At 45.7% G+C, this 26486-nt stretch overlaps 1 protein-coding gene and 1 long non-coding RNA gene across 2 annotated transcripts in view; both read right to left on the reverse strand.

Moving 5' to 3' along the window:
* Positions 1-25810, reverse strand: part of LOC139214099 (uncharacterized) — a 28673-nt gene extending 2863 nt beyond the window's left edge. The window contains exons 1-58 of the mRNA XM_070844850.1: positions 25789-25810; positions 25079-25245; positions 24920-24990; positions 24501-24666; positions 24190-24327; positions 23668-23845; positions 23426-23568; positions 22853-22956; positions 21952-22117; positions 21596-21778; positions 21340-21489; positions 20932-21076; positions 20138-20296; positions 19842-19960; positions 19537-19752; positions 18856-19014; positions 18572-18756; positions 18296-18478; positions 18120-18211; positions 17791-17960; positions 17541-17694; positions 17391-17467; positions 17108-17288; positions 16848-17003; positions 16563-16696; positions 16297-16455; positions 15955-16138; positions 15645-15856; positions 15284-15472; positions 15055-15197; positions 14772-14931; positions 14581-14664; positions 14333-14470; positions 13995-14111; positions 13470-13690; positions 13176-13369; positions 12814-13059; positions 12497-12729; positions 12202-12366; positions 11156-11308; positions 9655-9777; positions 8420-8773; positions 7820-8155; positions 7587-7718; positions 7248-7400; positions 6342-6528; positions 5925-5989; positions 5076-5213; positions 4191-4337; positions 3650-3763; positions 3433-3549; positions 3168-3326; positions 2640-2801; positions 1940-2102; positions 1670-1857; positions 1492-1584; positions 1151-1355; positions 357-544 (exon numbers count right to left, since the gene is read on the reverse strand). Coding sequence (XP_070700951.1) covers positions 357-544; positions 1151-1355; positions 1492-1584; positions 1670-1857; positions 1940-2102; positions 2640-2801; positions 3168-3326; positions 3433-3549; positions 3650-3763; positions 4191-4337; positions 5076-5213; positions 5925-5989; positions 6342-6528; positions 7248-7400; positions 7587-7718; positions 7820-8155; positions 8420-8773; positions 9655-9777; positions 11156-11308; positions 12202-12366; positions 12497-12729; positions 12814-13059; positions 13176-13369; positions 13470-13690; positions 13995-14111; positions 14333-14470; positions 14581-14664; positions 14772-14931; positions 15055-15197; positions 15284-15472; positions 15645-15856; positions 15955-16138; positions 16297-16455; positions 16563-16696; positions 16848-17003; positions 17108-17288; positions 17391-17467; positions 17541-17694; positions 17791-17960; positions 18120-18211; positions 18296-18478; positions 18572-18756; positions 18856-19014; positions 19537-19752; positions 19842-19960; positions 20138-20296; positions 20932-21076; positions 21340-21489; positions 21596-21778; positions 21952-22117; positions 22853-22956; positions 23426-23568; positions 23668-23845; positions 24190-24327; positions 24501-24666; positions 24920-24990; positions 25079-25245; positions 25789-25810 — 9240 coding nt within the window. The remainder of the gene's footprint in view (positions 1-356; positions 545-1150; positions 1356-1491; positions 1585-1669; positions 1858-1939; positions 2103-2639; positions 2802-3167; positions 3327-3432; positions 3550-3649; positions 3764-4190; positions 4338-5075; positions 5214-5924; positions 5990-6341; positions 6529-7247; positions 7401-7586; positions 7719-7819; positions 8156-8419; positions 8774-9654; positions 9778-11155; positions 11309-12201; positions 12367-12496; positions 12730-12813; positions 13060-13175; positions 13370-13469; positions 13691-13994; positions 14112-14332; positions 14471-14580; positions 14665-14771; positions 14932-15054; positions 15198-15283; positions 15473-15644; positions 15857-15954; positions 16139-16296; positions 16456-16562; positions 16697-16847; positions 17004-17107; positions 17289-17390; positions 17468-17540; positions 17695-17790; positions 17961-18119; positions 18212-18295; positions 18479-18571; positions 18757-18855; positions 19015-19536; positions 19753-19841; positions 19961-20137; positions 20297-20931; positions 21077-21339; positions 21490-21595; positions 21779-21951; positions 22118-22852; positions 22957-23425; positions 23569-23667; positions 23846-24189; positions 24328-24500; positions 24667-24919; positions 24991-25078; positions 25246-25788) is intronic.
* LOC139214768 (uncharacterized) lies at positions 5423-5921 on the reverse strand. The gene is made up of 3 exons (XR_011585475.1): positions 5835-5921; positions 5648-5760; positions 5423-5491 (listed from the first exon to the last, which is right to left on the reverse strand). It is a non-coding gene; the product is annotated as an uncharacterized lncRNA (long non-coding RNA).
* Positions 25811-26486: the final 676 nt, after the last annotated feature.

A 26486-nucleotide genomic window follows, 5' to 3' on the forward strand; every position in this document is an offset into this window, starting at 1 on the left:
AATCTTGTGCCTCCCCATCTGCTCTGCATTATTAAAATCAGACTTTCAATCGTCAGCATGTAGATCATAGTTATTTTAAACAAGCTTCCACAGTAAAATGTCATGTTTCACTGCCTAACTATTATGTAACTTGAACGTTTAATGCACCTGCACACATAGCAGAGGATGATCAGAAATGCAGCACCACAGCATGCACAGGTTTATCAAAACCATAATAAGAGCTCATCCAAACCAGGATGTTTACATGCACAAAACATAAAGGAGATACTCCAGAAATCCATTCATAACTGGGATACTTGTACATGTAAACACACTCACCGACACAGAATCTGACATGCACACACTGTATTTCTCACCACATCCAGGGCGAGGCTGAGTGCCGTGACACTGGCCTGAGCCAGCGGCCTCAGCTGAGAGTTCTCCAACAGAGCGGGCAGGACCTCCACCAGCCCGTCGGTCCACAACGAAACAGCTTCCCTCCACAATGTCTCCGGCCTCTGTCCCTTCACATCCTGGTACACACCTGCCAGAGTGGCCAGGGGCCCTGAGGACGCAGCACAGCACAGTGTTGGGGTTTGTTTATGGCCTCATGCAATACGATGCCTCTTTTATGGGAGCAGCAGATAAACTTGAAAGTTTGAAAACTCAAACTGTAAAAAACAAAAAGGTCAGTAATGCTTGTTATGCTTCAGATGTCATGATCTTAAGCTTAAAAGGCATCACGTCTCTCACACATTATAAAAGGAAAGAGATTAGTTTATGATTTCGAAATCAGATTTGGGCCTGTGAGGAAAGGCAGTGCCTGACTCTCCTGCCTCAAAAACAAAAGGTCATGTCTATATCTTCCACAGTACACCATTCTGTCACTGTAGCTTTTAAGACCTGTCTGGACATTAAACAGAATCTCATCTTGAAAACACATGTTAAAGGGTTATCTCTAAGGGAAGGTTTTTAAGAAAAGAGAGATAAAAGTGTTGGCCAAACATCAACCAAACAGCAGGGCAGGGTACTACATCCTATCTCTGCTAACTCGTGCTCTCTGTGCCCACAATGTACCATCCAGAGATTCTATCTGCCAAATATTTTTGTCTGCTTTGCCAGTAAAAGCAGCGGCTGACGTGACCAAATGGCGTCATCTCTCTGGACTCACTCCTCAGCTCCAGTTGTCCCAGCAGAGAGGCGTGCTGCAGCAGGCCGAGGAAGCGAGGCAAGCTGTCCGTCAGGGCGCGACGCACGGGGCTGCTCTGCCACACGGCCATCAAACCTCTGTCTCTGTGGCCCAGCAGAGCCTCTGCTCGCTGGGATACGTGAAGGGGCACAGCGCTCAGCTCCTGGAGCAACTCACCATCCCTCGACTGCAGAGAAACATGTCACCACATTAAAACCAGCACATTTAAACCTTAAAGTTAGATCCCTACGTGACTGGCTGAGCCTTCACCTATCTGCATTTGTTCACATCATATCCGCCAGTAGTTTGTGTGTTGTGTTTACCTGCCGTCTGAATTCAGCGAGGAGATGCTGTAATGTCTTTATTCTCTCCAACAGCTTCTTCCGAATGAGAAAGCTCAAATACTCAATCCGTGCCTGTGAAAACAACATCATACAGTATTATAAAGTGTCCTACGGTATTGTGGTAGCATGTTAACTACTGTTTCGCTGTTGGTATGACCTCCACTGCAGTCAGACTTTCCGAGCAGCCACTTGCTCTCAGCATCAGCCTCTGATTGGTTGATCCCACAGACACACTGCCCAGAGTTGCAGGTTTGCTGCTGCCGTCTCTTTTCTGCACATCCAGCATCAAACCTCGATTTGTTCCCACACAAGCCGCCACAGTGACGTCCTCGTTCACTCCCGCACCTGCACACACAACAGACTGAATTCTTCATGATCATCCTTTTGATAGTTTTGTCATTTATTACAGAGGTGATTGTGTATTTACCGTTCATGTAACCTGCCGTGGTCTGAAGACATCGTCCCTCTACCGTCCCGTTCAGCCAGATCTTCTCTCTGTGGTCCAGTCTGACCTGCACCTGAAGACCAGACCCCCGCAGCCAAGACAGGGCACTGCCCCCCACCTCCACGCTCCAATTACCCATCCTCGACTGTGAAGTGTGCACACACACGTTTATACTCACAGATTAGAAAAAACATTGCTGTGATTTTAGGAGGGTTCGGTGCAGAAAACCGTGTCATTCATTTTTGTACAACTTGAGCAAACTAAACACTTTAGAGATGGTGGTTGGCAGATTTTGTTCACCCCTGTATCCAGTCTTTATGCTAAGCTAAGCTAACCAGCTACAGCTTTATATATTTACTGATAAAAATGAGAGTGGTGCTCCTCATCTAGCTCTAAATAACTGCATGTATATCAGACACCCTTGCCCTAAGCTCATTCTTACACTAATGAATCTTTCATTTTCAAAGATGGCCTCACTTTCCGGGTTTAAAACTTCACAAAGAAAGAAATACAAAAAGGCACGCACAAGAGTAGCCAAAACCAATTCTAATAAAACTATATGGCAGTGAAGTCCCAGAGCAATGCAATAAAATTATTTAACCCAATAATGTAAAAATGACATGACACGTCCTGCTTCGCTAACATCACGGTTCTTCACCGGAGGGTTGCTCTAGCCGTTTACCTCGGAGAACAGAGACATGTTGGAGCCCTGAGCAGTAGAGGAGTTGGTCAGGGCAAAGGTGAGGCTGCACTGGTGGGGCCGACCTGCCACCGACAGGCGAGACTGTGTGTAAAACAGCTCCTCTCCTGAGTTCACTTTGTGGGATCCTGACCACGACAAAGTCTGAGAGACACAGAGAGAAAAGCAAGAACTGAAGAAAGGAAATGAGCTCAGTGGCATCCTGCCAGTCTGAAAACTGTGGATAAGGAGGTCATTCAAGTTACAGAGAGAAATATACAGTACGTATTATGTGTGTTCAAAGTGGAATAACCAAATGTAAGTCCCCAGGGACATTAGGTCGGAGACGTTTAGCACAGCACAACCACAGACCACAAACACACGACAAACCATAACTTATTTATACCAACAATGCAGCTACAATCTCCACATCACCAGAACATCTTCAGCTGAGGGCGAAAACCAAATTATAAATCATTGCCTAAGAAACGCAGCAGCAAAGAAACAGAGGATGCAGATGTGTGGACTCACCGGCTGCGGGGGGCACAGCCCCAGCAGCACTGTGTGCTCCAAGCGATCCCTGAGGTTGGTCTGAATCTTAGCCAGGAGTGTGTGTGACGGACAGGGTGCAGGAGACACCTTCTCCAGGCCGACATTAACCTGCAGGCTGTGCATTCCCCGCGGACCCTTCTGGAGACAACACAAACACACTTGACGTCAGAGATTGAAACAAAACCCCAGCAGAGAATAAATCATAGAAATTTAAGGTTTTTCCATTCAGTCTGGAGCAGAGCACCTGGTACTTCATGCCTTGTTTGATGCTCCTGTTGTCCCATCTGAGCTCAGCGTTTTGTGAATATGAGTTTCCCTCCTGACCCACTGACACACAACCTTTAACAGAAGACACTACCATCTACACACACACACACACACACACACACACACACAGATCAAGTACCTTGCACTTATTCACAAGCAGACCTCTATGAGGAGTTTCCAGATGATCCACCAACCTGTTGTGTTGAGAACAGAGCACATGCCTGCCCCTTGCTGGAGTTATGCTGCCAGTGTGTGTTCAGGCTGAGGGAGACATTAACAGGGACCACACTGTCCCATGACAGGTGGGTCTGTAAGTACAATAAAAACCCATGAATAAACATTAAAAAAACACAACACTAAAACCTTTATATGAATGCCTGCACATACATAAATAAGATGTGAGGAATATTTTAAGTAAAATAATGATGGAGTCTGCATGATTATCTGGATTATTCATTATTTAGTTTAGTTTAACTAAGGGATAATTTACAGTGAGCCAGTCAGTATTGCAAAAAAAGTACCCTAATAGGATCATGCAGGACCCTCCAAAGGGGTCCTGAAGCAGAAGGGTTCGTTTTGCAATAATGACAGTTAGGCTGTACAGTTATTACACTTAATACAGTGCAGGTATTACATCAAAAATCAATAAATTGATACAAACTATTGGTTTAAAAACTATTTTAATACGAGAGCATTTTATGCCGTGTATGTTCAGGTAAATGTTGTGCAGCCTACCTGGTGGCTGCTGCGTTGCTCCCTCTGTGAGCTCTGTGACAGCGTATGAAAGGACATCTGGCTGAGCGTGGAGAAGAAGGGCTGCGTCAGCTCCAGTTTGGTCTCGCTGGTCTCCTCTGATCGACTCCACGAGCTAAGAGCTCTGACCTTGAGATGTGAACAAAACCACAGTTTGCGACCACAGAGAGCCAAACAGAAATCCAAACAGCCACTGAATTATGTTCAGAGGGTTCAGCACCAGATTTCGTGTTGCTCAGACATTTTGCATCAAACTGTTTGTTACTTTTTAACAATTTAATGTGATGATTTCATGTTGTAAGAGACGGCAGTATTTGTCTGAATGAAGCCCTTCAGTCATAATTCAGGACCATGACACGCTGCCTGACCTGCTCCAGTCGGCCGTGCCTGGTCCAGCCCAGTAAAACACTGTCTAGTCGGCCCTGTAACGAACGCTCCAGCGTCGCCTCCAGACTAGTCCAACGGGGAACGCTGTTGATCTGAACTGAGGCCAAGGACAAGGGAAAGACATCAACAAATTGTCAGACAAAATCTTAGGTGGCCATTTATCACCAGAGGATGTGATGGAAATGGATAACGATGGTTGTAACACTCTACAGAGTTGGTCTGCAATGGTTTTACCCTTCAGGGTCTGGTTCCCCATCTCCAGTGCTGGAGGTGCAGAGTAGAGACCAGACAAGCTGAACTCCTGACTGCCCCACACAGCACCGTGTTGAACTTGGTAGCTCCAGTCCCTGGCCTCATACACCGTCCTCACTGCGACAGTCCTGGGGAGCGGCTTCAACTATTGAACAATCACTGAGACATTTAGTATGTGGGTACGTCTTGATGCTCAAGAATATATATGTGCTTTTATCTCAGAAATACCTGTGGGTAAGAGTGTTTGAGCTCTAGAGCTTGTCTGTATCCACTGTCTATGGCTGCCAGTTCCCCCAGAGCCCACAGCCTCCTCCGGCCAGACAGCACCTCCACCAGGCCTGCCACACTGGACTGAGACTGGTTCAGCTGGAGAGAAAGAAGACAGATGGCCATGTGTGTTTTAACATGTCATGCCTATAAAACTCTTGAGTGCTAGAGCAAACATATAAAAGACTAACACATCACAGTGTAACAATCGTTCTTCCAGGCCCGACTGCAGAGCATTTTTCTTCAACCTGCTTTAGATATGATTGAATAAGTGCCCCTGAGAATAAGAACCCACCTGAGAGCGGACATTGAGCTGTGAGGGCAGATAATCCATCATCCTGGGAATATTCTGGACCACCTTCACCATCAGGTCCTTGCTGGACAGAAGAACATCTGTTTTCTTAAAGTGCGTCAGGCAGGTGTGCGCATGTGTATGATGGACAGCTGGTAGTTTGGTATTTAGTACAATTATGGCGCTCTGATTACAAACAAGCTCGACTGATGTGGTTTCTATACGTGTGTGTTTGCGGTACCTATGGGGCTGATGGTGTCCCTGGATGATGAGCGCCAGTGAGGAGCTGAGTTCAGGGTTCACAGCTATGGAGCACCTCAGCTGTGACTCAGTCAGTCTTCCCCAGGCCTCCACCTACATCAGCAGCCACAGAGCTGGTTAGCACACAAGTTGTGGGTTTTTTAGGGAGTCTATGTTATCATCCTCACCTGTAAGGCAGGGCTACTTTGTCCCTGTACAGTGTGCTTTAGTGTAACTCTGGCCTCCTTGGACCCTCCATAGGCCCCCCAGCCTCCTACGTCCCCCACCACCCGGACTCTCGTGTCATGGAGACGAACGTCTACTGAGGCGCTCCGCAGAGGACCTGCAGAGAGGACCAGAGCGCTGCTGTTAAATGTTAAAACTGCAATGCATGAAACAGCCCGTCAGACCAATTATGAGGATAAAAATAGTCTAAAGGGTCTGTTGTTATTGAACTGCCTGCATTGAAAATGTCATCAATAAAGCCAATAGTGCCGCCTGCTGGTCAGTCTTTGATACTGCACTCAAATAGCTGGAAACCTCATGGTGAAGCAGAGAGATCAAGAGTTACATGTTGAATGAAGCCTTCAATTACAATACTTGAATTAAAAACCTGAAATAAAATGTAGAAATTGTATTGTCACATTCTCTTTACTTTCAAACTTCAAAAAAATCATCTGCATATACAATCTGACCTTTGAACTGAGCACTGAGGGCAGCATCCAGACTGGGCTGTGTCCCTGTCTGATTAGAGGCTGGTGGAGCGTAGGAGAGCAGCAGGGCCAGACGGCCATCAGCCACACTGACATTCAAGCCGGAGGCGAGCAGCTTGTGTCCGTCCACAGTGAGCTGAGCTCTGGACTGAAGCTGAGAAAACACTCCCTGGATGGAGCACAGGCCCTTGGGGAGGAAAGTCACATGAGAGGTGTGTGTATGTTTTTATCCACCAGATCAATAAACCAACATGATGTAAAGAACAAAAAACACTAATGTATGACTTTACCCCCACATTAAGTGGCAGTCCTCTGTCCTGTAGCCACGGCCAGCTGTGCCACATGGTTCCTCTGAACTCTTTACTCATTGGGAGACATTTCATCTTCAGTGTCACTCCTGCCTGCTGCCCTCCAGACTGGGACTGTATGGTCAAGGCCTTCCCCTCAGCAGAACCGAGCTCTACCTGTGCGCACAGTCACAGTGATCTTCATCATACGAGATACTGCACACTTTCATTAAGTGAGCTGTTTTAACTCACTTCTTAAGTCTTTCTGAGGTTAAACCTCTTTGGGTTTCTGACCTGGATGCTGTTGTTCGCAGGGACTCCCAGTTTCTTCAGATAGTTGACTGTGTGTCTAAAATGACTCTTCACTCTGACTGCTGCAGACATCTTTGACACCGTCATCTCTTGAGTTAGCTGTAAAACATTCAGAATATAAACTGTAGCAGTTTTATAGAAGTGGTGACGGGAGCGTGCACATTTTAAGAACCCTTCAAAATCATCTGGTTGCCATCTGGTTTCAAGAGTAAAGATGAGCTGACAGCTGCTTATAGTGTTGTGGTGATAAAGGCATCTACGGTGAATGTTATGGTCCTCGACGTCTTACCTTTTGATTTCCCACACCGCTGTGTAACAGGTAATAGTACGAGCCATTGCTATGAATCCCAGAGTTCATTGTCAGTGCAGCGTTAGCAGGGAGACCCATCTTCTTCAACAGGGGCACAGAGTGGTTTAGATTCAGTGCTGCTTCATTTTTATCCTGAAAACAATAGATCATGATACCTGGCATCACACTGACAGTCTCCAAGTCACTTAAAGTCTTAAAAAATATATAAATTAAGACTCAATCTTTGTTTTAGATGTACGTATAAGTAAAGCTTGAATTTTATTGCATCTTTAAGGCCAATAATTGACATTTATAAAACGTTTTAATAGATTTCTATACCTTAGTTTTCTTCAGAGCCACTGAAGCCTGTAACTCTCTATCATCTATCACCATGGAAACCTCAGATTCGGCATGAGTTGGGGAGACAACCAACAACACGGAGGACTGCATCCTGTCCGGGCTACCCCACTCCTACAAGCAGGGTTAGAGAGTGACATAGAGAAGTTATTATAGCTTTCACAGGCAGCCACGTGATCATGAATGAAATGATTCAACACCAGTGGTGTGTTTACCTGAACCACCGTGCAGTTGTTGTGATAAATCAGCGACCCCTGCAGGCCTGTCTGTGACATCACAACTCCTCTGGCCCCGACAGCACACTCCTCCATCTGAATGAAGGCCTCGGTGTCATATCGTTGTTTTCTGGCCCTGCTGGTTATTCTCAGTCTGCTGCGCTGTGGTACATTTCCCAGAGCGGGCAGGTTGTGACTGAGCTCGCCCTCCACACTCAGCTCTGGCCAGGGCCTTGCATTCAGCCGGAGGAAACCCTTTCTGCCCTCCAGATCGGTGTCCACTGTGGCCGTCCAGGCTCCCTGAGGGCTCTGCCACACTGAGCCATTCAAATGAGCCTGAAATGTTGTATCATACAAGTAAAACTGCAAACTTTGGGACATAGTTAAGAGACGGGTTTTGGGGCTATTGACACAGTTAATATCAAATATCTCAAATAACTGAATGAATCAAAAGACAAATAGCGTTAACACCTTGTACACCAGTTAGTACACTAAATTATTATGCATTTCCATTTAATTCATTATTGACTGTGTAATGAAACTGCCCTCATCAAGTCAAAATATTTGACTTTATTAATCCTCCACAGAAACCTGCAGTACCTGTAACATTGGGCACTTTGACTCCAGAGCCCAGAGCCACTGTGTCCTTCCTTTGGCCTCTATGAATCTGTTGGCTCTAATGTAACATGTCCCAGCTTTGATGAACAGAGCTCCATCCTGCTCAGGCCCTCCAGGAGCAGTGGCCTCTACGGTGACCATGTGGGGCACGCCTCGGCCGCTCAGCCCAGCGAAGGAGTGTGTGAGGGCCCCAGAAAGACGCGGAGGCCTGCAGGACTGGTTGAGCTCCAGGGAGAGGTCCTGGCTGTCTGCCCTCAGAGAGGAGGTCATGGTCAGCTGGCAGGGGATGACTGACAGGCTGCCCCGAAGAGCCAGGGACACTGGAAGGACCGTTCCCTACGGCACAGGCATACATGAGATGTTAAATGGTGTTTGCACACAAAAAAAGACATGTTTTTGAGGTTAAAACTAGAGTTAGAAACCCTCTCCCAGTTTGTAAATTGCTGATGTTTGATGACAGCACAACACTGATTGATTGATTGATGTTTATGCCCCCAACTGGGGGAACGAGTTTCCCCAGGCTGCGGACGAATAGTCTCTTAGGAAGATTCCTGACTGGGTGAAATGACCCAGAAGTGACAGCTGTGATCAGAGCTGGTCGAATTCTCTGAATACAAAGGAAAGACGCTTCAATGCTTCCTTTCTAACTCCTTTAGCAAAGGGGACACTGGACCTCTCTACAAAGGTAAAGAGATAATGCCGTCCCACAATCCTGTGCAACATTTAACCATGCCCATTATATAGCCCAGTCTAATTGCAGCCAGATTCTCTCAGCACTGCAGTTGTTTTTCCTAAATCCTGAATTCCCTGTCACATCTTTCCTTGACCTCATAACACTTTCCTTGAGGGCAAAGAAAAGTGTTGTGGAACAGACACGGGATGTAATTTTTTGATTACTCGACCGTAGCCACTCTGTGTCTCCCTCCGTAGTGGGAGCAGGTCAGATTGGGGTGATGACCTCGTCCTAGCAGCTGTATCATCCACTGTGTTATTCTGCTCTGCTGTTATGATAAATGAGCTGTAGCTTGACCTACTAACAGGCTGAAAACTGAATTTCAAATGAGGCTGTGTTAACATGGACAGGGGTCGTGCAAGAAATCTGTGAGGAAAGAAATTGTATTGTCACAGTTAGAGGTAACAGTAATATTTACAACTTAAATACATCCGTTTATTTAGGTCTCCACGAGCAGTTTAACACAGAACTGACTGATTGTTACCTGTAGAGCAGGACAGTAGTTGGTCACATTCACAGCGTAGAAAGACTGCTTGTCCTCGGTCTGTGAAGCCTCGCTTTTCCCCAAATTACCCCTGAAATAACAACGTCCCAGCTCCAGGCCAACCTCCACACCAGGCAGATGTGCAGTTAAAACATTCAGGACAAATGCTCCGTGGGTGGGAAACCCCAGCATCTGTATTGCCTCTACAGAGTGCTGCAGAGATGCTTTCAGACTAAGATGGGGGTGACAGGTTAAATGCAGACTAAGGCTGCCTTTCTGTTCCCCGTCAGCCTGGAGAACGGTAATGAGATCTGTGGTGCAGCCAGAACGGGCGATGGATACGTTGGCTGAAGTCTGTGACGGCAAGACAGTCTATAGAGAAAAAGATGAAAAAAAGAACGATTAAAACCTTCTTCACTTGTTCCAATGAGATCAGATACAAGTATTCACTGTGTAAAGTTGTGTAAAGTAAAGTGCTACAGGTTTATAGATTTTTAACATTAATAAGTCATCAACGCACCTATTTAATATGAATACTCTGAAATACACAAACAAGAGCATTGTTGAAAGGATCAACAGCCTCTACTTCACTGCATTATAATTCATATTAAGTGCAGAAGAGTTTCATATCTTTGGAATTTATTCTGAGATGCAAAAATTAAGGAGGCTAGCATTTATTTCAACCGTGGTCTTGTTAGTACTTTCTTCATGCAGCTTGGTGTTATCAATGCTAGTATTGTCACGGAAAGACAAGAGTCATCTCCAAGCTGAAGATGCTTCTTTAGCTTTCCTTCTGCTGGGAAACAAGTTTCCTGGTACACGTCCTTGTTTCCTCTCTAACCTTCAGTAAGACACATCGCTGGTGGACAAAAACACTCCAGTTGATCCTCCTGTCCCCACCTCCCCTGTGATGATTCGCCAGTAGAAGCATGGAGCATGCATCACTTTCCACCTCCAGTTTAGCTTGACTCGCTGTGGTCGACATGGTAACAGTGAGTTCCTCTGGTACGCCAGTAGTGGCCACGTTTTGCTGATGCATGACCCTCAAGAAAGTGTAGGGCTCCCAGGCAGCAGTCATGTTGATCTGAGCAGAGCGGCTGTTGAAGGAGACTCGAGCACTTCCAGAGAGGGAGGCCTCACTGAGCGCACCTGACCCCTGCAGGTCTATTCTGTTTGGGATGATGGAAGCAAGAGAGGCCCAGTGATGCTGGAGGGTCCAGCCAACCTCAGTTCTTTGGTCCTTAAGCAGTACAGACAAGAGGGACTGAAGGGAGTCCTGCTCATTTTCTAAACCCAGAGAGCCTCTGAGTCCATCTCTCCCTGCTTGTCCAAGTACGGTTAAAGAGGTTTTTTGTGGTACACCCCCCTCACCTTTCCCAACCTGCACCCACACCAGCCTCCCCACCCCTTTACAGCGGACAGACACCAGCAGACTTGAAGTGATTGTGTCCCATGCAACAGTGACATCTGTCCAAATGTCACACCAGCTTTCCAGCCTCACCCGACCTGTCACCTCTGCCTTGTGGGTCACACCGAGGTTCCCAAATTCAAGCAGCCCGTGCCAGCCATATAGTCCAGGCTTCTCCAACCTCAGTCCCACATTCAAGTCCATTATCCAAGGGCCAACAACCAACCCGACCCCTAGGGCCCACCTCTGAGGCCCAGGCCGGAGCAGGAGCCTGAGACTAGATTTAGCGGGCACGCCCAGATACCTCAGCAGTAGCGCGGATGAATGAGAGAGGTCAGCTCTGAGCTCCTTCTGGCCATTGGAGCTCAAACAGCCTTTAGCTTGAGCAGTGAGGGTAGAATGAGCAAGCGACAAGCCATAGCAGAGCCTGTTGTGTGGTCTATAGGAGCGAAAGACTCTTACCTCCACGGGGCGACCTGCCACATTTCCATAGCACTGGGCTGAAAGACGGTCTGCGGTGGCGTCCCCTGTGCAGTTCATCTGTGAAAACAAAACCCCCTGTTGGCAAAGTTTGTTTTTCAAAGACGATACTGAGGGAGGAGATGGAGGAATTTCTGAGGGATTACTGAACTTTAGACCAGCCACATCAAATGATGTGGTACATCAACATGCTAACCTGAGCCCCTATTGTGAAACAACATGTGTTTAATGGTGGAACAGTATTTCTGTTTTATTCTTAGAGCCTCATTTGATACTGCTGATCATGGTGTGCTGTTGGTGTGTTTTTCAGAAAACTATGCTTATGCTCTTTCTTGCTGAGAGTTGAATGAGAAGCTTGATACCACTCACATGTCTGTAGACTAAATATGAAGCTACAGCCAGTTGCCGGTTATCTTTGACTGGAGACAAGGGGAAACAGTGAGACTGACTATATACAAATCATATATACAATATTTCAAAAAGCATCATTTGCAATTATAGTTATACTGGTGACACACAGCTTTACTGGATAGATATAAACTAACTCAGTGTGCTAAAGATGTAAACACAATAATGATTTGGGGCAAAAATGAATAACTAATGGCCTTCAAAGTTCTTATTTCCTGCAAATTAACATGAGAAAATCATGTCAAATTTACCTGTAAAGATGTGGGCACAAGTCCCTGGAGCAGCTTCATCTGTTGCCATAGAGACACTCCTAATATAACAGTGCCGTCTTTTGATCCAACATTAAAAAGGATGTCAACCAGTCTCTCGTCTTCCATGTGAAGGACCAAGCCCGTATCCAGTCCTTCTGTTTCTAACTAACAATGGGAAGAGAAATATAAAACACACAGGAAAGGCAAATAGACTATAGGCAAATAAGCCATTGATGCATTTGAAATCCTTAATAAAACATGAGCTTGTTAGAGAAAACAGATCTTAGTCTTGCACCTGGTAATGTGCTTTGGCTTGTATGGAGCTTGATACGCCTCTTTTCAGCAGGGCTTTCATTTGATGCTGCACCCTGGAAAAGTACTCCCATCGTGGGATAACCTGCCCTGTCTTGCCTCCACTGAACTCAGCTGTTAGATGTTCAGGTCCAGCCTGCAGCTCTGCCAGGACTGACATCCATCGACTGCCATCCTGGGCCCACTTGACCTCAGCGCTACTGCTGGAGGGTACACCTGCATCCAGAAGAGAAAGAGACTGAGAGACCAGGACAGATTTTAATGTATAAAATATGAAATATGTTTGGTAGAACTAATAACCTGTGACGTTGAGCAGATGGAAAGAGTGGGATACTGTGGTGTAGACCTCCCCCGTTCCTCGATCCTCCAGTCGGCGGCTCACATTCACACACACATGTTCCTCCCCCAACCAAACACACAGCCAATCATGGGCCACGTGGAATTTCTTTTCTGTCATGCCCTCTTCATCATTTCTGCTGGAAGAATCCTCCTGATGTCTGAGCTCCACACTGTAAAGGGTCTCCATCACTCTAACTCTCAGCTGTCCTACAATTAAATTAAGTAAGAATGAAGCCCAATTGGGAGGATGAACTAAATGAAATGAATCATGCTATCTTGTGATATTACATTACTATAATAAGTATTTTCAAATGAGCCTTTACCTTCAGTGAGAGTGTCAGAGTGTCCCAGTGCCCCATCCAGTCCCAGGACTGAAGGCATGATAGCAAGACTGGCTGCAGAGTGTCTCAGGTCCCCGGACACAGCCAGCTGGAGGCCGCGGGTGTTTTTTAGAGACCCTTTGACTTGGACCAGCAGGACCTCGTGCCCCTGTGTGTAGGAGCCATGTAGAGACACACTGGAGGAGACAGGAGGAACACAGTAATGCTCAAAAGTCCAAAAAGAGTCCGCAAACATTGTATATTACATTTATTATAGGTCATTCTTTATGGACACACCTGTCAGAGGACATGTTGGCGGCCATGTCTACATGCAGGTCAGCGGCAGACGGCACCAGGCTCTGAGATACATTCAGCCTCACACCCACTGCTCTGTTTCCCCTCTGGAGGGAGTGGGACATCTGGGCGTCCAGCTTCACCTTGTCCTTCCCATCAGCCCTTATGTGTACTAAGCTGCTTCTTCTACCCGTCACTGTAGAAATGTCTGCAGTGGCCTTTACCTTCACATGAAAAACAGCAAAATGATAAGACAACTTTATTATTTGCAACATTTTTCATAACCTGAATTTGTTGTAGGACTTTGAAAACTAAACTTTTGTGTTTTGGGACAGAAGCGGCCCACCTCTAATGTTTTGGGGATCTTTGATTTGAAGGGATGGCTGAGAGAGGAATAAAGACTGATTCTGTCTGATGTTCCATTGAGCTGCAAAGAAAGCTAAAAAAAACAAAACACAACACAGATTCATCAGAAATGCTGCTGATCAAACAAGCAAATAATTGAAATGCTGAGTTGGTTTTACTCACTTGGCACTCCTGTCGCTCCACTCTCAGTTTCCCTCGGGCCTGATAATCGAAGTCATTGTTGCTTTTGGGGTTCCAACATACATTTCCCTCCACTATAGCGGAGGAGGGGAGCTGCAGCTGTAACAGCAATAACAGTGGACTGGTCACAAGTTTGGCCTTTTCTACTGTAAACTATACTGTACACTGTTAGTAGGTGGACTTGCATCACTTATTAGACTGCTGACTGCAACCAGCACACATCACACAAATCTGCACTTTGCAAACTAGAAGTGTGGAAATATTCAACCAGTTGCTTTATTGATAATATGTTGATTTTCTGAGCAGACGGGCTGGTTTACCTGGAGCTGATGGCTGAAGTTGGCTCTAATTGTTATCGCTTGGTGACTTGAGTGCAGAGGGTTCTGCTGAAGTTGTCCGAAGAAAGTCAGCCTCTCCTTGCTACCGACACGTAACCTCCCTTGTATGTCTTTCTGGGTCTGAAAAGAAGTGTGCCAGAGCGTGAAAAACACTGGTCTGTACAACAGTTTGCAGTGATGGACCCAGCGAGATGAGGATGCTGGTTAGTTTGAACTGACTGGCGTTTTACCTGGTTGCTGGTCATGGTCACACAAATTTCTGAGTCTGACGGAACAGTGTCAGAGCTGAAAGGATGAGTCAGCGCAGAACAAAGCTAAATATGAGGAGAAACGCAACAAATACAAATCACTGAATACCGTAATCACATGTTTCATTACTTTCTGTTTAAGTTATTAATAAATTAACTTGCACAGAACTTACAAAGGGGCTCGGTGGTTTGTACCCAAGCGTGAGGGTGTGGATGACCTCTCTGTTGCCGTGGAAACCAGCTTTCGACTCCAGGATGTAGAGGCCTTTGAGGAGGTCGATAGTGAAAGTCTCCCGCAGGAGGAGAGTCTGAGGAAAGGTCTGGAAGGGCTGTCTGTGCCATATGGTGTTGCTTTTAAAGTCAGAAATATACTCTTTTTTTTTGCAATTAAATCATGGTGTAAAAATAAAATACATCAACAGATTCATTACAAGCCAATCAGGTTAAGGCACAGACCTGAGCTGGAGCATCGCTGTTTTCTGGTACATCCTCTTGTCCCTTCTCAGCTCCTCTACGACTCCCTCGAACTCCAGTTCTGTGGTGGGACTCTTCTGCTTCGAGGAGGTCATCTTCACTATCACTTGCCTCTTTTTCAAATTCTTACAGAAGTGAATAGATAGCCAAATATTGTTAGAGTATCATAAACACCTTGAAACATTAACACACCTGTTCTACAGCCACCCACCTTTTCCACAGTGTTCAGGGCAGCAGCGAGGCTGACGTTGTGCTTGCCGTAGGTGGAGGCCATCTGCAGGGTGTGGCTGAATTTAGAGGCCTCCAGAGAGACGTCTCCTCTCAAGGGAGGAGTCCACAGTGAGCTCAAGGAAACAGAGGCCTTCACACTACGCTTCCCCACCACGCTCCACCCTCCTGCCTGAGGAAGGACGGAGGAGTTGGAGGGGCAGAAGGCACGTGTATATACAGTACAAACTATGATTTTATCTTGATTATTATTTCATTTAAACATCTGGTGCTTTCAGTGCTCCCAAATAAATCATAAAAACAAAATCGAATTTTCAAAACGGAGCAGCCTCTTCTCTCCTTACTTGGATGTAGGTGACAGCCGGCGTGTAGAGCTCCAGGCGGGCCTCCCTCTCCCTGCCCCTGTCCCTGTAGAAACCCTCCAGGAGGACATTACGGATGTTTAGCCACTTGCTGGCTGTCAGCTCTGAGGTGAGCTGGAGTGTGTGGCGCTGGTGCCGGCTCAGTTTGTGGGCAGTGTAGATGTACAGCCACGGCGAGTCCATGCTAAATGTGCCTGGATGGTAATAAGAGAGACATGATGCTGGCCAGGGCCTCGCTGCAGGTATAGACCCCAATCATAAATAACAGAATTCATATGTTTAATGCACTTGCCTTCCCATTTTTGCTGCAGGGTGTCTTTGGGAGGTCTTTTCCAGTGTAATCCAGCCACCAGTGGCATCAGGTTGTTGTAGTTGATTTTGAGGTGAGTGCTGCTCTCAGACCCCAGCTGTCTCAGGTGAGAGTGCAGAAGCTGAGTCCTGTAGTTTAAATTCTTCTCTGGCACCTGGAGACTGAACTGGAATAACATGACATGCATTTAATGCTTAGAAAATGTAAATACAAGGATTATCTCACGGCAGGCAATGCATTTATAAATGTCTTTATCATAAAAGCTTTGTTCAGGCTAAAAGAAAAACAGAAGTGATATAACCATAAGAGCCAGAGGTGACAGACCTCCAGTGTGTAGCTGGTGTGATTTGCAGTGGATTGGTTTTTGAAGGACTGGCTCAGAAGAAGTGTGCGTTTGTTGTTGATCTCATCCCAGTGTTTGCCATAGCTCATGTCCAGGGCTGATTTAATGTGTGTGGGGCTTTCCTCGTGCCTGAGGTGGATCTGCAGAGACACAGGAAGAGTGAGAGCAGTTACCTGTGTCACCCAACCAGGAGTAAATCAGTCACAAAGGCCAAAAAGCCAAATAACTGAATCATGTCACCAGTTACCTTGTGGTTAACGGGAGCTGTGTTGGAGCAGTAGAATTCATGATCTGCTCTCATGATGTAAGTGAGGTTTGAGTCCCTCTCGCTCCTCAGTCTCTGAGACGTGTAGCACTCCTGACGCAGGTGTCGAGCATCGCCTGTGTAAGGGTCAAAGGTCGGGACAAACTGATGTTGGGCAAATATTTGCTGTTTTGTTTGTTAGAGTTTACACCTATGGGCAGCAGCTTGACCTGTCATGTGGCATCAGAACTTTACACTGAATGTTCATCACTGTGTCTTGTCACTCACTTCCCAGGCCATATTTGAGCCTGAGCGCGGAGCTCCACAGTGAGCCTCTCTGCTCCAACAGTCCCAGCATCCTGGCGCCGACCACGGCGGGTAACAGGAGCTCCGTCTCCACGGAGTACTGCCTGCTGCTGCCATCCCGCCGGCGCTCCAGGGCCACTGATGTGGATAATGATGTGTACAGCAAAATGAAAATGCTGGATGTAAAATGAGTGCTTTGAGAGATAATAAATACATATTATTTGGTTGTGTCTGTTGCGTACCTGACAGTGATGCAGTTTCTTTGAACACGTTCTTCAGAGTGGCTGAGAAGCTGGTCTTCCTCCCTAGTCCACGAGTAACATTAGCAGAGAGGATCATGGGATGTCCATGAGCGGCCATTTTGGCTTCAAGGTGATAGCGCGTCCTCTGCTCTGACAGAAGGGTCTGAGTGTCGACCAAACCCTGAAAATGACAAACTAATTAACATATTTATGACTGGACAATCATTTTAAGATTAAAGAAAAAACTAAACAAAATCACATCAAAGAAAATCTCAGTACTTACCATGATATAATAATGAACACCATCAATTAACAGCTCCAGCTTTCCTGACTTTATGTTCCTCTCTTGTTCAAGTTGCCCTGAGAAAACAACGCATTGTCAGCATAAAGCCTGAACACACGGTGGGTGGGATGTTTGTTGCCTTTAACCAACCTTGTATGTGGATGGTTTTCAGAGGGTGGGTGATCCTCAGCAGCAGTCTGTGAGGGTTGAAGGTCAGGTCCAGAGACATGTCCCTGGAGATGGAGGACTGAGGTGTGGCCAGGAGGAGGTGCACGGAGGCCTCTCTGGGGACCCAGGTGCCCCTCTGAAACATGAGTTTGGTGTTAACCGCTGTGAGACCAGAAGACGAGATCACACACACGAGCCTACAAACCCCTTGAAGATCATCAAAACTTTGCACCTGAGGGAGGAGTGAGTAGGCAGCCTCCAGCAGGTAGTAATGGAGGCCTCTGTCCAGCTTCAGCAGCCTGAGGGAGAGGTGGACTGGTCCTGGAGGGGGAAGTAAAACACCTGTGGCTGGTAATGGGTAAGAGGCATTAGAGCACAGCTGCCAGCCAACCATCTTGGACCCTGCGAGGAAGCAAAGATACAGAAAAGTAAAAGGGAATGTATGGCAATGGTATATTTTAGAAGTCAACAGGGTGAATTTTTAGATCTCAATCTGCTACAAACTGTCCAACAACATCCGTGTGTCTTGTATAACGTCATACACAGTGTGTGAGGAATTACACGTCTTTGGTGTGCAGGTGGTCTTCTGGACTCGACCCTTCGGCCCCTTTATCTCCTCTCTGTGGTCTCCGCTGAGCTGAAACACTCTGGAGCTGGTGGAACACAAATGACGCACACTGTATATATACTCCACTTTATCGCTATATGGGGTCATTTATTTAAATGCCCTCACTCACCTGACAGAGATGATGTCCATGACGTCCTCCGGCGTGTTCAGTGTGACCCTGAGATCCCGCCCCTCCTGCAGCTGAACACTGCCATCCAGACTGGTGGAGCTCCTCAGCTCAGAGACCCAGTCCACTGCAGCTTGACCCAGAGCTCCGTCAACCCCCATCCTGGCAGACAGCCCCACATGGGCACTGAGAATAAAGACACCGGTTACACTCTGCTGGGCACAGTTGGTAACCAGACGTCACACTTGTGGCCTGTTGCAGGTGGCAATATGGACATACTTGGGTTTGATGTATCCAGTCAGGGAGAAGTGAGACGTATCCCTGTAGTTGATGTTGCCCTTTAGACGCAGTGACAGGAGGGAGGTCATGTTGATGGCCAGTCTGACGGGCAAGCCAGACAGAGACGGCAACACCAGCTCCTCAGTCAAGAGCACGGCCCGGTGGTTCAGCTGAACCTCGTGGCCCTGGAGAAGAAGAGGAAGTCAGGAGGACCGGAGTGCGTCTGAAGGTGAGGCAGTCAGAGCAGAGTCAGTGACTGTGAGAACAATCCACCTCCCGATTACCTTTAGCAGTTTAACAGCCAGTCCTGCCGCGCTCAGCGACACCTGGTTCATTTGATTGTAGAGATCTTCACATGTAAACACGCTGAGCTCATTGCCAAACACCTTCACACCAACTACACACTGGGGCCTGTTGTCCTCTGCTTTCCTCCTCCCGAACAGCTGGAGAAGACAAAGACATTTGATTATCACTGAATGGAATAACCTTCCCTCAGTGGCAAAATCTGAAGCTGTAAAAATGGCTTTTCTATTTTGAAGTCATTATATTTTTCTGTCTTACCCTGAGAGTATTCATTTTTTTAATATGCACATTTCAGTGTAAAATTGGAGAAATTTGTTACATGTACATGTGATGAGACATTCAAAATTATTGAAAATGATTCGTTAACTATTTTACCATTTAAATCTTTTCATGACAAACATTGGATGATTTTGGCTTCTCAAATGTTGAGCTGCTTTTTCTTGTCTTTTAATCCTTTTTATCCTTTAGATTAATATCTTTAGGTTTGAATCAATTAGTCAAGAAAATAATTGGTAAATTAATCAGTAATGAAAATAATCATTAGGTGCAGCTGTAATAGCTGTAGTAAAAAACCAAAAACACAGAACATAAGAACGTTATAATAATAATAATAACAACAGCAGGCCTGTACAGGTGACAGTCTTACGACAGTGTGACCTCACCATGGCCCTGGCCTGGTCCAGGTAACCGTTGGTGCTGGATAAACATGTTTCTTTTTCTCCTCTATGGCCATTATGTGTTTTTCTCCTTGTCCTTCCTGCCTCTTTCGACTGCACACGTTTTCCACTTTGAGCCGCAGACTCGCTGTCAGAGTCGTGACTCTGGTGGCCGAAGATGTTCTTCAAAAGTGGTTCTGCATTTTCAACGCGAAGGTCCACCTTAGTCAACAAAATGTAAGCATTCAACATCATTTTGTGAGACACTGAGATGCTTTTGAAACTAAAAATAAAATGAACATCAGACTCACTTCCAGAAGGTTGTGGGCTCTGCCATGAAGATACACCGTCAGGTTGGCAGAGGCAGATCTCGGTAGAAATGATTTGGGAGAGAAAACCAAAGACGTTTCCACATTTGTGACCCCCAAGCCTGAAACAAACAAAAACACAGAGGAACAGAAGCAGAGCTGTGGGCTGCTCAGAGTACACAGCTGTCCTCTGTTCATGTAACTGGTAGAAATATAAATGATTCAGTTTGGCTTGTTTCAGTGGTAAACTCAGACATTAATCCTGACTACTATTTTTCTTCATCTGAAGCCGTCATTACCTGATGAAACAGTGTGTTCTGAATAGGAGGAGTATTTTAAAAACTCGGCTTCGAAGTCTCTACTGATGATGTCGTCGGGCAGCAACTCGATTAGGGGCTGCTTCATCGGGTCCTCGCTCCTCAGGACGCTGGTCAGGTGACTCCACACGTATGAGCCCACTAAAGACGCAGAGGAACAAAAAGGGAATCTTGAAATCTTGACAGGGAATCATTCATCTTTTCCTTTTTCACATTAGAATTCATTATATTTATTAGGGGTTGAAATTTATATATGATCTGTATTGATAATTACTGTCAATAACTCAAGAGACATCAAAAATGTTGCTTTGTAAATCAAAAAACAGACCAAATAATGGAAAACACAGCAGGTCGGATGCTGGTTAGCAGCTTCTTATCAAGATTATGGAACTTGCTGCTAACATACAATATTGCTAATTACCTTAAGGTTGAAAACAAACAACCTGAGAGTTAGTAACCTCATGAAGTCTTTACATTATTTTGCTTGTCCTTCTGTTGCCACTGAGATTGAGTTCATTTTGCACAGTAACTTAAAAGGACACAAATAACAATAACAATCAGTTTACATAATGAAATGCTGTGATTCACTGCATCAAATGCTTTTGATAGACCCAGAAACGTGGTACAAATAAAGTCATGATCATCGAGTGCTGATGGGTTTTATCTGTCACCACTTACTTACTGTAGTCCATCAATAATGTGAATTGCCAAACATTTTCACTAGGAGAAGCTCTTACAGGCATCCCCTCTACAAACCCCAGTGGTATAAGTCAGACCTTGGCTGGAGGTCTCGTTCCTCAGAGTCGTCTTCACCACTGCGAACACGTCCTGATCGGGGCAGCGGATGAGTTGCTGGTATGCAGCGATTCTGACCTCAGGATCCTCCTGGGAGGAGCGGTACAGCTGCAACAGCACAGATCTCTGAAGGAAGGAAACTGCTGTCAGTAACTGATGTTACACCGCCGCTCACCTCTTCACCTCCACCTAAACTCATCATGAATCAATTACCATTCATTCAGTTATACGCACATATGAGTGGCTAAACCTTCTCTTAAAAGAAAAGTGGCAGTAGGATCGTTGCCTTGTCAAATGTCAAATTTGTGGAAATGTGTGAAAGAAATGTCCTTGGTGCAAATGATCATTTCACTATTGACTATTAAGTATTAGCTTCAGATTCAACTCACATCAGCAGAGCAGGGAAAGCGTCTGAAGGCTTGGATGGCAGCAAGTCTCAGCTCCAGTGCAGCTGAGCCGAGCATGAAGCGGTTTAGCAGGGGAATGAAGGCTGGAGCAGACAGACCAGTGTTTCCCACTGATTTCAGTCCATACAAAAGCTGCAAGGTGAGAAAATACATGCATATTAGACAGTGTGCTTCAGAACATCCACGCTTTAGACAGTTACATCAAATCACATGGTTGAGTTTCAGGACATAATGTGACCTCATCTCGATGGGGTTGATCTGCTTCGAGGCCCTCCTTCAGAGTTTCCTCAAGCGTACGCATGAATGTCTGGACCTGTGGAAGTTCACTGCAGGAGGCTTGAGACCTTTGGCACAGTTGATAGACCAGAGATGATCCAGCTAACAGCGCCTTGGACCGCACGTCTGGGACCTCCAGTAAGAGCTAACACAGACAGCAGAGACAGAGTATTTGTATGCTTGTCAGGATGTCCACTTGCTGCTTACACTTCTACACTTCTATTTCTATAAGATCTCTCTACTGGAATCAATTTGAGTACAAAAAGTGGCTTCGATGAGAGGTTTAGGTCGTCATTACTGTCACACAGAGTTTCCTACATTGATGGAGCCGATGATCTGTGGCGATGGACGAGGGATGAGGGCAATGGTGGTGAGAAAAGCTTGAGCCTGCTCCTCCTCCAGCTCATTGTTCCTCATCAGGTCAGTCAGGAATAAAATGCAGTTCTCAGATCCACAGGCTGGTAGTGCATCCAACAATGGCTGCCTGTCCAAACAGTTAAACAACAGCGTAAACCTTCAGTGTACGAGGGAAACTTGTCAAACTATTATAGTATATGGTAAATATGATGCTACAGCCTGTTAGCTTAGCTTAGCATAAAGGGAAAACAGCTAGCCTTTGTCCAAAACCCAAATCTGACTACTATAACACCTCTAAAGCTCAATAAATAAAATGTTACATCTAATTTGTTCAATCTGTAAAAAAAAATTGAAGTAGTAAAACGAATGTTATGGTTTTATTGAGCATTTACTTCCCATGCAGTGAACAAGGATGCACAATATGAGAGACTACCACACTGTTAATTATGATATTCGCCACACCGGACAAGTCAAACTGTCCACTGAGATAAAGAGTGAGAGATAAAGGTGTATTTGCTGTATTCTGTGGCAGGCGGAACAAAGGACTAGGGAGGGGATCCTGTCCTGCTCTGGTGCTTCAGGTCATCTGTGTATCAGGGCAGTTCCTGATTAAATTGGCTACTGTCCCACACAGACCATCCTTTGTTTACTTGCTGACTTTCCCAGACGTTGTGTTTTTTTTCCTCATTACAACCCATAAACAAGAGTCCTTTCAGCTTTAATCAAATTTAGTGGCAGCTAAGCACAAGATACTTTATTAGCTATAATGCAGAGTGTGGAAATGGAAATAAATTCAACAGTCACGTGGAGACATTGATGAAGGACTGAAGGGCTCGTCCGAATACACTGAGAAAACACTAACCAGTCATTGCGGCACTTGAAAGATGCCTCTTGCCAAAGTGTCTTGAGTTGAGAGAGAGTCAGATCTCTCAGCTGGAAGGCCAGTTGAAGGAACTCCTGTGATACCTATAGGAGCAGATAAAATCCAACATCCCAGTCACATACATGGAGGGATTTCAAAACAACTATTACTGCAAAACCAGAACTAACTGCCTACTACACATTTTCATCAATCACCTGATCCCCACACAGTAGTTACATCACAGAGTGTGTCAGGCTCTCGGTCTGACGGCTTCTTTTTAAACACCTCCCATGTAAACAGACTATGATGAAGGTTGCCAGATGAGGTTTGACTAACCTCCTGTGTATGGGAGACATTAAAATGATTGGCTCCTACACAGCAAAGCCTCAGGGGAAGTCAGGCCACAAGTTACAAACACAAACGAGCCACCAGTGGTCTGGCAGGGTCCTGGCTGCTTATAAGTGATTCATATTCATTGCTGTGAAGGACTGCAGCGCCTAAACTGAAACACACAATCAGTGTTCCTCCCAGATAAACGCAGTTGAAAGCGGAGTGGAACCTGTTGAAGCCTACCAGTTGTGGGTCTGAGGTGAGGCTACATAATGTCCTGACAGTTTGACTGGCTTCCTGAGGTGTCGATGCTCTGGCTTTTCCTGGCCTTGCAGCCCCCTCGTCTTCAAACTGCAGGTCGGTCAGCACACCAGGACCTGGTGAATCTGCGTCGAGGAACAGGCATCATGGTTTGTGTCTGTGAAACTGCATGATTACTGTTAATCAAGTGGTGTTAATGCAAAAGTGTTAATACTGCTGCTGACCTGCACCTGAAGGACTCCCTGGCTGGGCTCGGAGCAGGAGCAGCGTAGACGCTGTTTGGGTCTTGACCAGCCCTGCAGTCGTGGACCACGTTGCCATGGAAACGACTTCAGTACAGTTGACCTCTTCCATCACTGTGGGTCCATGCCTCTGAACACAGTGCAGCTCTGACTGCACCGACTGGCAAAAAGACGAGAAACGCGCCTCCTGTCATAGAAGCATGACTCGAATACGACAGCAGGACCAAAGTACTAATGTAATATTGATTATTGAACAGTGGGCTGAAAGGGGAAATCTCAAGTGACGTCATCACCAATTGTCAACTTTTCTTGAACTCAGAAACCAGAGGGTTAAAAAAAAGACAAGTGCTTTAGGAGTGCTGTCGTCAACAGTGGTTCAACAATGCAACAGCACGTCACTATTTTGTGTTTAATTACTTGGACGGATGATTTAAGTTTCAAAGTTCCACAATTTTCCACATTCCCACACATTTTTTATCAGAGACAGAAGGGAGGTAAACTCACTGTATCCTCAGTTAAAGGTACTGAATGGGGCCAGAAATCTGCCAGCCGGGACTGGTGGCACTGGTTTAGATCCCTGCTCTTCAGCAGTACAGGTCCTCGCCTCTCATACCTGCTGGTGCACGTCCCGTACACATCCGTCTGAGAGAGAGGCATTAGAGAAAAGTCTCATAATCACTATATTATGGCAAAATGATGTGAGCGGCAGTTATTGTTTGCATCAGGAGTAGTCAGACTAAAAGAAGTAGTCTCCATAGAGACTGAGAAGCTGCTGGACGTGTATTACATAAAACATTGCTCTCATCATCATTCACCTCCTTTTCTAATTCCTGTTTGGAGGGCGTGCGGGAGGTCTGGAGCATGCTCAGTAGAGCCCTTTTAATGTTGAGGGCCCACACCTGCTCCCCCTCCTGGAGACAGAGGGTCGTGACCTTTCCCCCATGGAGGGAGAACTTGAGGCGCGTTCTCTCCAGTGACTCCCTGGGAAACAAAAACACCAGATGAGCCCCGCGAGACCCGAGAACACAGACAAGCGGGGCATCTGAACAGAGTATCACATTCATAGGGAAAACAGTGGTAGCATTCCAAAATGATCTGGACTGAGAAGAGGAAGAATCACATGCATGTATGTAAAATAACTTAGCAGATGGACGGAGAAGTCACGCATCCATTTGTTCAGTCACAAACAGTTTGTACAAACACATTAAATTGCATGAAATCTACTGTATATCACCTCAGACTCTTTAGACGCTGCACAGAGTGTTCCTTCTGAGGGGAGAGCCGCTTTATCTGCGGATTTCTGATCTGTTGGACAAGCAGGTGTGTAAATCATTGACTTTTTGCTATATTTTACACACATTTTGTTTTTACAAACAGTTTTATTAAAGCAGACCTGCATCATTAGGTGACACTTGGAAACCACGTCGATATCAACCACACAGTCCAAAGCCAGTCCATTCCTGCCGGCACTGGAGCCATGAAGGGTTGTGGTAATTGTCGTGCTATACCTGTAAGTATACCTCACCCCTCTCTGATAGGACAAGTCAGGGGTGGGAAACCCTACGGGCATGAAATAACATTTATAGGTTTCAAAGAAAAACTGTGTTTGAGGCCATTTTTGCAGCACATTCTCATTATTCTCTCTCATTATTAATGTGTTTAGCATCATATATTGATATATGCAACAAACTGTAATCTCACCAGCACAACTAGGATCACAGAGGTTTGGTTCCGTCTGAAAGCAATCACCTACTGCATAGAAATTCAGGTCAAAATCTCAGATAAAGTGACAGAAAAAAAAACTTTTTCCCAAAGAAAACCTGCCAAGCCTCCATTATAAACATTCAAAGTCTTGTCATCTTGCCTATCAGTCCTCTTTGAGTTGAGAGAAAATGAAATGACACCCCAAGATTTAAAAAAAAAGTCATAAACTCACCACGTATCAGGAGAAAAATGAGTGTAACATGCAGACAATTGAGCAGTAACAACGACATAGCCATAGCAACCCCAAGTCACTACAGGTCTGGCTGCCTCCGAGCCTCCACATGTAAGCGAGATGAAAACCAAGCAGTGTTCACAGCCACTGAATGACCACGCTTGTACGTGGGCTTCCACAGTGACCCATAGTGCTCACAGCGACCAATCAGGAAATACCTTCCAAGCTGGAGCTACAAACATTCACTGAGCCAATCACTTGTCACGGCGCCGGGCCTCACAAAAAATCAGGTTCTCTTAAAACGCCCATTAACTTGGACACACATGAGACATGAGCCACATATGGAGAGAAAAATCACTTTATTGCAGGAAAGTTAAACAGTCTGAAGGCTGGCAGCATAAAGTTCTCTGCAGGCGTAGCAAAGGGGTAGACAAAATAACATGAACACCTAATATAGCATATAAGAATAGCACTACAAAGCCCTGTGGTAGATAGATAGATAGAAATACTTTATTGATCCCAGGGGGGAAATTCTGGTGTTACAATAGTATAGAAGTTAAAGTGACCACCACCATGAATACAAACAAATAAATAAGCAAAATAAAAATGTACAAAATGTTGTGAGTTGCAGGTAAATACATACAAAGTGTAATATACACTATAAACAGTACCAAATGTAAATAGTTGAAGGATGGCCTACACACACTACACACACCGTCAATATGACCACAATCAATAAGCCACACACCAATGTGGACTCTGTATCCATTAAAAGCTGATTAATAAACTTCACTGAGGGCAAACAACCACAGGTCAGAGAGGTAAGCATGAGAGACAATAGATTTCGACTGTTTGTGTCTTATGG

Source organism: Pempheris klunzingeri, chromosome 15 (assembly GCF_042242105.1).
Source record: "Pempheris klunzingeri isolate RE-2024b chromosome 15, fPemKlu1.hap1, whole genome shotgun sequence".
Lineage (NCBI taxonomy): Eukaryota > Metazoa > Chordata > Actinopteri > Acropomatiformes > Pempheridae > Pempheris > Pempheris klunzingeri.